Consider the following 11,229-nt stretch of genomic DNA (forward strand, 5'->3'; position numbering starts at 1 on the left):
TGTGTGTGTGTGTGTGTGTGTGTGTGTGTGTGTGTGTGTGTGTGTTCATCTTTAGTGGGTGATGCCAAACAGTTCTCCAAAGCTGTTCTGCCAGCTTACACCCCTCCAGAGCATGGGCTTTTGTGTCGTTTTAATCTAGCCATTCTGATAGATGTGGTGTTTTTTCTCATAATGGTTTTATTTTTAAAATTTTTTTAATGTTTGTTTATTTTTGAAGGAGAGAGAGCAGGGGAGTGGGAGAGGGAGAGGAAGACACAGAATCCGAAGCAGGCTCCAGGCGCTGAGCTGTCAGCACAGAGCCTGACGTGAGGCTTGAACCCGTGAGCCGTGAGATCATGACCTGGGCCGAAGTCGGATGCTTAACCGACTGAGCCACCCAGGCGCCCCACGGTGGTTTTAAATTGCCTTTCCCTGAGGGCCAGCGAAGTGGAGCACCTCTTCGCGTGGCTCTTGCCATTTGGGCAGCTTCTTCTGTGACATGCTGTCTGCCTTTTTCATCTTATTTGGCCAGCGTTCTTTGTTTCACACACGGAGCCCTTTTAAGCCTAGCTTCCCTCGTGTTGTCACCCTTTTGAGAACTCAGTAGGGAGTCACACTTTGGCTTCTGTGTTTAACCAGATGATTTACACAGAAAAGCTTTTTTTTTTTTTTTTTTTTTTTGTGGCTGGTCAGAGGCACTGAAATGCACATCCTCCAGTGATAGTGATGAAAACAAAAGGGGCTGCTGCTCTGGTAGCCAGCACCACACAGCACTTCCCACAGGCCAGACACATCCAAGCCCTTTATAGGTCAACTCACTTAGCTATTCCGACAGTTGGAAGTGGGTATTGTTGCTGTGCCCACTCTACAAGTGAGGGAACTGAGGCTCCAGAAGTAAGTAAAAGTCTCACAGCTAACCTGGCTTCCCTATCCTGTTATTGACGTCCTCTGATCTGTAAGTGCTTTTTTTTTTTTTTTTTAATTTTTAAAAAATGTTTACATATTATTATTTAAAAAAAAATTTTTTTTTAACATTTATTTATTTTTGAGACAGAGAGAGACAGAATATGAATGGGAGAGGGACAGAGAGAGAGGGAGACACAGAATGGGAAGCAGTTCCAGGCTCTGAGCTATCAGCCCAGAGCCCGACACGGGGCTCGAACTCACGGACCTCGAGATCGTGACCTGAGCTGAAGTCGGACGCTTAACTGACTGAGCCACCCAGGCGCCCCATTTACATATTATTTTTGAGAGTGAGAGTGCGAGTGGGCGGAGAGGCAGAGAGAGGAGACACAGAATCCGAAGCAGGCTCTGGGCTCTCAGCTGTCGAAACAGAGCCCAGTGTGGGGCTCGAACCCGCGAACTGGGAGATCGTGACCTGAGCCGAAGTCAGATGCTCGGTCGACTGAGCCACCCAGGCGCCCCTGTAAGTGCTTCTCAACAAGCACTCACTGCATCTTAATGTCCGGCATGCTGGTGGGTTCAGCCCAGCGAGTGCTGGAGTTACTGTGACAGCAGCTGTCATCTCCCAGGCCCTGCGCTAAATATCCCTGGTACGTAACTCATGTGCTCCTTCCTGCCTCAGCACTGTCACCAACCCCATTTCTGAACCCCAGGTGAGAAAACCGAAGGCTCAAGAGGTTAAGTGACATGCCCAAAGTCACATAGCTACTGCCGGTAGAGCCAGGATTCACACTCCGGAGTGACTGAAATCACAACTCTGCCACAGGCCACAGCCTGTTACTCAGGGGCTGCATCTGACCTGGATACGTGTTTTGTTTGGCCTGCAAGATGTCGGGTGGTTTTTTGTTTGGGGTTTGGCTGAGTTGGGTAGTTTGGCTGCTTTTGAAACCTGGGCCTGCGTTGCTACGTGGGTGACTGTCAGCTGGAGTAAGTAGCAGGTGCCCCTTTAGACTGGTTGGCATGGCTCCGTCTCAGCCTGGCTTCGCTCATTGCTTGCCCAGCCTGTTGTGCTCTTCGGTGCAGAGAGATGCGAGCCTCTGCTACCCCTTCTGCTGCACAAACGCCTAGGGGACAGGTGTCAGAGTCACCGGTGGGGCTACCTGCCATAGTGAGCCACGGTCACCTGAAGGAGTTTGTTGTTTCTCTGTGTTGTGTTAGAGCGGGATAAAGATTGAAAACTTCCTTATCCCTGTTTCCCGAAAGTGTCATCTGTGTCACACTAAACTGAAAAGGCTGTGGAATGAAGGTCAGAACCGGGTTCAAGTCTCACCTCTGCTTCTTACGTACATGAGCAAGTCAAGTTTCTTCTCATAGCCCCGGTTTCCTTCTCTGTAAAACAGAAGCCAGCAGTCCCTGCTCTGCCCACTTACGTAGGTGTAACCAGCAGCCCCCGTGAGATCATGGTCAGGAGGGTGCTTTGTGAACCAGGAAGATCACTTGTACAGGATAGTCCGTGTCCTCAGCTTGGCTCTGGGACCTCTGGGAAGCTTGGCTGGGCCCTCCACAGGGAAGAGAGTCTACATCCTTGAGGCCGGGCCCTGTCTTTGGGGTCACAGACTTGTATTAGGAAGGAGAGCCCTAGGAGCTGGTCAGGCACTGCCCAGGAAGGGGCTTCCCATGGGTTTGGATACGCTTTGCAGCACGTAGCTGGGACCACCCTACCAACACAGCGCTGTCCTCCTCATCTAGCGCTGTTCCCTCTGGGGAAGTGGACTATCCTGGGCCATGTCTATCCTCCAACCTACCCACCCCACAGGCACCTGCTAGAGGGCTTGGAACTCAAGTGGGACTATGGAAGCATCGTCTCATAAAGCCAACTAATCTGTGAGAGTCAACTAATGTAACCTGCGAGATCTCTGTGTGTTTCAGAGGTGTGATTTGTTTATTCATTGCACAAAGTTCACTTAACACTCGCTCTGTGCTGGGTGCTGGAGGTGAGCAGGGGTTCCATAGATAGATGCAGTTATTTGTGGTTGAAGGATCCTCTGCTGGCCTGAGCTCAGAACACTTGAGGAGATGTCGTGGACGATGAGGCTGAAAGGGATAGCTGAGCCTCCCACACCAGGAAGGGGACTTTGGGCTTTATCTTGCAGGTCGTAGGGAGCCATTGAAGGTTTTTGACAATGCCCTGTTAGCTTATGGGAGGAGGAGCACGAGAGTAAGACCAAGTTTAGTCTGGGATGTGTTGGGTTTGAAGGTCTGTGGAACATTCAGTGGTTTCTATCTGATAAGCAGTTATATGAGTCTGGACTCAGGAAAGTTCTGGGCTAGGGTCAGCGATCTGAGAGAGTGGCTATACATAGAACCATACCGAGGGAGGGGGGAGGATGAAAAGTGGAGTGTGGTTCAGCCCCCTCAGATTACAGAAGAGCAGGTGGGAGCCGGAGGACTCATTTGCTTCAGGTCTCAGAAGGAAGTGTCATTCAGGGCGCCTGGGTGGCTCAGTCGGTTGAGCGTCTGACTTCAGCTCAGGTCATGATCTCGTGGTTTGTGGGTTCAAGCCCCATGTCGGGCTCTGTGCTGACAGCTCAGAGCCTGGACCCTGCTTCAGGTTCTGTGTCTCCCTCTCTCTGCTCCTCCCCTGCTCGTGCTCGCTCGCTCTCTCTCTCTCTCTCTCTCTCTCTCTGTCTCTCAAAAATAAATAAACATTTAAAAAAAGTAAAAAAAAAAAAGTGTCATTCATCCACTCAACAGATACTCGTTGAATACCAACTGTGTGCTAGGAACTATTCTAAATGTTGAGATATAGCAGTGAGCAAAAACACTTATGGAACTTATATTCCAGAGGGTAGATTCAGAAAAACAATTAAATAAATATGTCAAGTGGTGGTAAATGCTATGGATAAAAAGAAAGTAGGGTGAGGAGACTAAGGAGTACTGGTTGGTGATTTGTATCTTATATGGAATGGTCCAAGGAAGGCCTCACTGATAAGGTGACATTTGAGCTGAGACCTGAAAGAAACAAGAGAATAAGCGAGGCAGATGCCTGAGGAAAGAATGTTCCTAAAAGCTGGAACAGTAAGTGCAAAGGCCCTGAGACAGGAGTGTGCTTGGCATGTTGAAGGATGTGCAAAGAGGCTGGTGTGGCTGAAGCTGATTGAGCAAGGAGGAGGGTGCTTAGAGGACAACAGAGTGCAAGAGACATGAGTGAGGGGCACGGGAGATCAGGTGGGGCCACTTAGGCCATTGTAAGGACTTTGCCTCTTAAGACGATAAACCTTGGAGGGGTTGCAGCCAGAATGACGTGATATGACTTATATTCAACAGGCTCACTGTGGCTGCTGTATTTAGAACAGACTGTAGGAGGCAGGACAGAAGCAGGGAGACCAGTGAGGAGGTGTTTGCTGTCATACAAGGGAGGGACGATAGGGTCCCTGGTTGGGATCACTGCTGCCAGTAGAGGGGTTGAGAAGTGGTTCAGCTCTGGATATATTTTAATGGTAGAGACAGCAGAATTTGCTGATGCCTTGATTGAGGAATATAAGAAAAAAAGAGGAATTGGGAATGACTCTTAGGATTTTGACCCAAGCAATGGGAAGTGTCAATGGAGCTGTCTTTAGGATAAACTGTGATGAGCGGATCTGAAGGGAGAAATAAGGAGAGTTCGGGGGTGGACAGGTGAAGTGAGGGCTGCCTCACGGACACTGACATGAAATTCAAGTCGGCAGTACCAGCAGCACTAAGGGCCCCATTCCAGCCCCTTCCTTCCAAATTCTGGGTCCTTCTATCCCTTTCTGGGCCCGTCTTCGTAACTCTCAACTCTCTCACCTCTGGCAGTTGACCTGGGCCCCTAGCAGCCTGCCCACATGGAGAACTGACCGGACCCTCTGCCCCTAGGTTGTTCATAGGGACCTCAAGCCCAGCAACATCCTGTACGTGGACGAGTCTGGGAACCCTGAGTGCCTGCGCATCTGTGACTTTGGCTTTGCCAAGCAGCTGCGGGCTGAGAACGGACTCCTCATGACACCTTGCTACACTGCCAACTTTGTGGCACCCGAGGTGAGCACTCCAGCCTCCTCACCTGCGAGAGTGAGGGGCCCTGGCACAGGAAGCCTCGTGCCCTTTACAGAGGCCCCACGCTATCCAGGATTCTAGTCTGTATGGTCTTGGCTTAGGTACCAAGAGAGGATCCAGCCTTGGGGCGCCTGGGTGGCTTAGTTGGTTAAGAGTCCGACTCTTGGTTTCGGCTCAGGTCATGATATCGCGGCATGTGAGTTCGAGCCCCGCATCGGGCTCCGTGCTGACAGCGCAGAGCCTGCTAGGGATTCCCTCTCTGTCCCTCTCTCTCTGCCCCTCCCCCATTCACTCTCTCTGTCTGTCTCTCAAAAATAAATAAATAAAACTTTAAAAAAAAAAAAGAGGGGCGCCTGGGTGGCGCAGTCGGTTAAGCATCAGACTTCAGCCAGGTCACGATCTCGCGGTCCGTGAGTTCGAGCCCTGCGTCGGGCTCTGGGCTGATGGCTCAGAGCCTGGAGCCTGTTTCTGATTCTGTGTCTCCCTCTCTCTCTGCCCCTTCCCCGTTCATGCTCTGTCTCTCTCTGTCCCAAAAATAAATAAACGTTAAAAAAAAAAAAAAGAGAGAGAGAGAGAGAGGATCCAGCCCATGGCTGGGATCCTTGTCTTACCCTCTATGGGGACCACGCAAGTGTTCGGGGCCACTTGGTGCTGCACGTCTGACTAATCACCCTCCCCTACCTTCCTGCCAGGTGCTGAAACGCCAGGGCTACGATGAAGGCTGTGACATCTGGAGCCTGGGCATTCTGCTGTACACCATGCTGGCGGGGTGAGTGTCCCCTTCCCCCCAGCCCATTCCTCCAGCCCTAGTGCACAGGCTGGGGTGGTCTGATGGGAGAGACTCAGCTCTGCTCAGGAAGGTCTGAAGATACAGATGTAGCCCTGCCTTCAGGAGCCTCACCTGGACGGGGAAGATACTGCCCTGGGGAATACTCAGCCTGGGGGGGAGACACAGCCCCCCCATCCCACCCTTAGCCCCAGGATGGGGGCCAGAGGCTAGACCCAAACTGGGTGGACCTTTCTCCAGATACACTCCATTTGCCAATGGACCCAGTGACACACCAGAGGAAATCCTGTCCCGGATCGGCAGTGGGAGGTTCACCCTGAGTGGGGGAAACTGGAACACAGTTTCAGAGACAGCCAAGGTAAGTCTGTGAGGCCCAGCTCATCTGGGATGAGGAGGCAGGGTCCCATCCTAGGGTGTTTTAGCAGTTCATGAACAGATGGCCTGCAACCTGGTTTTTCCAAGTGGAATGTTCCATAAATCCCTGTTGCTATATTTCTCCAAGTGGAAGACTCCCAGGAGGACTGCCCTCCTGCCTTGTTTGGACACCTCGGTGATCATCACTGGCCCTTCCCATGTTCTGACCCTGTAGGGGACAGAAGGCTGCACAATCGCAGCCCCTGCCTTGTGGGACCCTGGTGTGCGGAGAGATATGGGCTTGCACGCAAGGAGCAGAGATGTCTGGCAGCAGAGAAAGGCAGGCCCTCCTCCAGGGGTGCAGGCATTAAAGGCATGGAGCAGAGTTACTGACCATGTGAAGCACAGAGGCCTTCTCAGAGGAGGGAACATTTGAGCCCTCAGTATTAGCAAGTTTCCAGTTAAGGGAGCCTCTGTGCCAGGCAATGGGTTAAGCCCTTACTCAATGGTACCTCACATCAAACTTATGAGGCAGATATTTGTTATCCCTCTTTCTCAGAGGGGAAACTGAGGCTCGGAGGGTTGAAGTAATTTGCCCAGGATACTCAGTTGATCAGCAGAAGAATCAAGTTTTGAACCTGAGCCTACCTGATCCCAGTCTTAGGTTCTCCCCACCTTCCTGCGTGGCTTCTAGAAGGTGAAAGAGAAAGGAAAGGATGTTCGAGGAAGTCCCAAAGAAGGGCATGTGCTTGGGGAGGCCTTGGAATGATCTGGAACATGGATCGCAGGGGTTCCTGCAAGGGTTCAGGCAGGAGATGGTGGGAGATGGCCGCCTTGTCCATTTCTCACCAGTGGGACACAGCCTGGGCTCCCCTGCCAGCTCTTCCCACCAGCCCTCTTGTTTGCTGTGCCCCCCCAGGACCTGGTGTCCAAGATGCTGCATGTGGACCCCCACCAGCGCCTCACAGCTAAGCAGGTGCTGCAGCATCCATGGATCACCCAGAAAGACAAGCTCCCCCAGAGCCAGCTGTCCCACCAAGACCTGCAGCTCGTGAAGGTATGGCCACTCCGGGCTGCTGGGCATCTGGTGGTCCAGGCCAGGGTTCCATGGGTAAGAACTTGGGTGCCACAGCCAGGAGGTGTCATATCTGTCTGTCCTCAGGGAGCCCCAGTCTAACGTGCAAGAGTGTCAGCTGTCCTCTGGGGGGCATAGGCTCTGACTCTGAAGCCTCCAGTGTGGTGGAGGAGGCAGGACTAATAACCATGAAGGAACGCCAAGGCTGAATTAAGAGGTGGCTGGGCGGGTGTGGAACACAGAGAGGCTGGGGAGCACACGTCCCCCCTCCCGCCTATACCTCCCACCGTTGTGACCTGACCTCCCACCCTCTCTCCCAGGGAGCCATGGCAGCTACGTACTCTGCTCTCAACAGCAACAAGCCCACCCCCCAGCTGAAGCCCATCGAGTCCTCTATTCTGGCCCAGCGGCGGGTGAGGAAGCTTCCGTCCACCACCCTGTGAGAGGCCAGGGCGTCCAGGCCGCAGGGCGGTGCTAGCTCGATGGAGGCAGCATACTTCCCAGAGGGAGCAGGCCTGAGTCACGGGGCCAGAGGAAGTGGAGCCCCCGAGGGACCCAGGAAGCAGCCAGCCCGGATCACCCCCAATGAGGGTGTGAGAAGTGCCTTCTCCTTCCCCGGGATAGACTCTTCTCGGCTCGTGCTCTGCTGGTTGAAATCAATTCACTGTACAGACTCTTACCTTTTTTTTAAGGGAAAAGTGGCATCAAACTGCCATGGATTTTTACAAGATCCATTTGCCTTTCTGGGAGCAGAAATAGCCAGTGAGGCCCCAGGAGGGGCACTGAGTCATACTAGGGCTCTCTGTGGCTGAGACTCCTTAGAGCTTTGGCATCCTCCCCCGGGGAACCCCACGATTGGCCATCTGTAGCCATCTGCACATACCTCCAAGGCAGTCCAGCACCACCTTCCAAAGCCCTTGGCTGTTTAGCAGAATTTGCTCTATCCGCAGTCAGCTCCTTTTCCGTTCTGTTCTGCTGGGGCAGGGGAAGGGTCTAAACCTCTTCCTGCTAGAAGAGAGGACCAAGACTCCGTGGCTCCCAGCTCCAGGCACCAGCATCTACACCGGCCCTGCCAGTGGGTTCCCTGCAGTGAGATTGGGCAGCCTCAGGAGGAGGATCGAGAAAGCACTTTTTGGCTGACTTGTGTTGGAGTCTGCTACAGGACAGAGTTCGCAGGAGGCCTGTGGGGCTGGCCAAGAGAGGCAGGGGCTCTTTTTCATTTCTTCCTCAGCTGGTATCTCAGGGTTCACCTGTCCATGGCCTTTCTAATAAACTTTCAGTTGAGTTGAAGCACACTGGCCTCTCTTCTCATCCCTGAATTTGCCCTCTCTGCTGTTGGATGTTGAGGACTTTGCAGCCACAATGGGCCAGGGCCAGCGAGCCCAGCTGCTTAGAGCTCAGGTCACTTGGGGAGCAGGTGGGACTCCCACCGGGGATTCCCATTATGGTATTGGCGATAGTGACGGTGTTATTAGCCACCAGTGACCAAGTGTCAGGCACTGTGCCTGGGTCTCACGTGTATATTTCATTTGATCTTAATGTTGTGAGGTAAATGCTCTTCTTTCATTATCTCCATTTATAGATGGGGAGACAGGCCGAGAGAGGAGAATGACATTTTCTCCACAATAAGTATTTTCTGAGCACCTGCCCTGGCCCTGCTCCAGACACTGGCGAACCAGGTAGAAAATAAGGTCATTCGTTGTTTTCATGGGTCTTCTCTCCTAACAGGGGAAATGGGCAAACTGAGGTCAGCTATGGATAAGACGTATGCAGAATTAAATTGGGATGCGAGGTGGCATGATCAGGAAGACCTCCCTGGGGTCTTCTGAGGTGACCCAGAAGCTGAGATTGAATGATAAGGGGCTGTCCAAGACCGGGAGACAGGGTAGTGTCGGGACAAACGCCCCAAGGGGGAAAGAGCCCGAGCATGTTCAGGGAAGGACCAAAGAAAAGGCGATATGGCTGTGCTATCAGGGCCGGAGGTTTGCATGAGATGAGGCTGGAAAGGAAGGTGGGGCCGGTCATGCTGGGCTTTGTGGCCCAGGGTAAGGAGTTAGGGTTTAGTTCCAAGAGGAAGCAGGTTATAGGCTACTACAGTGGCTCCGATAAGAGATGAGGTGGCCTGGACTAGGACGGTGAGAGAGGCAATGGGGAGGAGGTGGGCAGGTAGGATATGCTTTGCCGGTAAAGTAGACCACATTTGCTGGCAGTTTGGGTAGAGAGGCTAAGAGAAAACGGAGATTCGTGAGATCTTCCAGATTTCTGACTGGAGCAGTTGAGTACTGAGGGGAAAGTTGTGGAGGAATAGGCTTGAGACGCCTGTGGGAGATATCTTTAAAATCTCCAAATAGAAATGTCACCTAAGAGGCGTAACCAGAAGTCAGAGTTCTGGAGAGAGGTCTGGATTGGAATTATAAATCTGGGAGTCATTAGCTTGGAAGAAATTTGTAGAGCCAAGAGGCCGGGCTTTTCCAAGAGTGGCTCACGGACCAGCAGCGGCGGCATCTGGGAACTTGTTAGAAAGGCAGGATCCAGGGGCGCCTGGGTGGCGCAGTCGGTTGAGCGTCCGACTTCAGCCAGGTCACGATCTCGCGGTCCGTGAGTTCGAGCCCCGCGTCAGGCTCTGGGCTGATGGCTCAGAGCCTGGAGCCTGTTTCCGATTCTGTGTCTCCCTCTCTCTCTGCCCCTCCCCCGTTCATGCTCTGTCTCTCTCTGTCCCAAAAATAAATAAACGTTGAAAAAAAAATTAAAAAAAAAAACAAAAAAAAAGAAAGGCAGGATCCCGGGCCCATCCCCAGACCTACTGAGTCAGATTCTACATTTTAACGAGATCCGCATATGGTTTGTGTGCACACCGAAGTTTGAGAAGTGCTGTTCTGGGGACTGAGAGCAGAGAAGAAAAGGGACCGCCACTGAGCCCTGGAGCATGCTAGCACTTCGGGGCAGCACAGAGAAGGGAGAGCCAGCAGAGGAGACAGCCAGCGAGCGAGACCTGCCAGTCTGGCAAGATTCGAAGCCTTATGAACCAGGGCTTTTGCTCCTGTTATGTCTCAGCCTTCCCACTCTGCAGGTTAGAAAACCAGGGCCATAGAAGTGAATAAATCCTGTTAGGATAGAAGGAGTTTCTGACCCTAGCAGCCCAGCTTCAGAATTGGCCTAAGCATGCGGATTCTGAGCTAGCCACCTCCCCATAGGAGCAGGGAAGGCAGTAGTGGAGTCCCAGGGGCTGAGGAACCCTCCTGAGCACCCACTGACGCACACAGTGCTGAGCCCCTGACCTGGGTACGTTCCACTCCCCTAAGACTCAGTTTCCCCAACTGTGCAGTGAAACCAACATTCCCTGTCCTGCCCACCACCCAGGGTTGTTCACCCTGGACCCCCTCGCCCCACCTGGAATCCTGGGCATCATCCCTGACTCCTTCCCCCACTTCCCATCCAATCTGCCTCCAGACCCCATCAATTCTGTCTCCTAAATATTGGGGGGGATTTATCTCCCCCTCTCCATCCTCCCCCTCCTCATATTTTTGTTCTTTGCCACAACCTACTAATTCCCTCCAGTCTTTTGTGTCCCCAACACCCTCCATTTAGAATTACAAATCTGGGGGCACCTGGGTGGCTCAGTCGGTTAACCATCCAACTTTGGCTCAAGTCGTGATCTCCTGGTTTGTGGGTTTGAGCACCGCAGCACAGAGCCTGCTTCAGATCCTCTGTCTCCCTCTCTCTCTGCCCCTCCCTTGCTCATTCTCTCTCTCTCTCTCAAAAATAAACAAACATTTAAAAAATAACAATTAGAATGACAAATCTGACCCAGCAACTGCCTGGATTGGCTCCTCATCGTCCACAAGATGGAGCTCAGGCTGACAGTGTCCTGTGGGATCTGGCCCCTGCTGAGCATCAGCTCTCAGAACCTGCCCTTCGGCTGCTCACAGAACCTGAACTTGCCATGCTCCTGCCTCCCCTGGATTCCGCTGTGACATGTTCTGGTTGACTCCTACTCATTCTTTAGGAAAATTTGAATGACACTTCCAAGAACCCCACAGACTCCAGTAATCCTCCT

At 52.5% G+C, this 11,229-nt stretch overlaps 1 protein-coding gene across 7 annotated transcripts in view; it reads left to right on the plus strand.

Moving 5' to 3' along the window:
• RPS6KA1 (ribosomal protein S6 kinase A1) overlaps positions 1-8,467 on the plus strand; it is a 54,615-nt gene extending 46,148 nt beyond the window's left edge. For all 7 annotated transcript variants that reach the window (XM_040465947.1, XM_040465974.1, XM_040465966.1 and 4 more), the window contains 5 exons: positions 4,780-4,941; positions 5,649-5,725; positions 5,984-6,101; positions 7,017-7,154; positions 7,493-8,467. In XM_040465947.1, the coding sequence (XP_040321881.1) occupies positions 4,780-4,941; positions 5,649-5,725; positions 5,984-6,101; positions 7,017-7,154; positions 7,493-7,615 (618 nt within the window). In that variant the 3' untranslated portion in view covers positions 7,616-8,467. The remainder of the gene's footprint in view (positions 1-4,779; positions 4,942-5,648; positions 5,726-5,983; positions 6,102-7,016; positions 7,155-7,492) is intronic.
• The last annotated feature ends 2,762 nt before the right edge of the window (positions 8,468-11,229 follow it).

The sequence above is a fragment of the Herpailurus yagouaroundi genome, unplaced genomic scaffold (genome assembly GCF_014898765.1).
Source record: "Herpailurus yagouaroundi ecotype Mexico unplaced genomic scaffold, PumYag 77, whole genome shotgun sequence".
In the NCBI taxonomy this organism is placed as follows: Eukaryota; Metazoa; Chordata; class Mammalia; order Carnivora; family Felidae; genus Herpailurus; species Herpailurus yagouaroundi.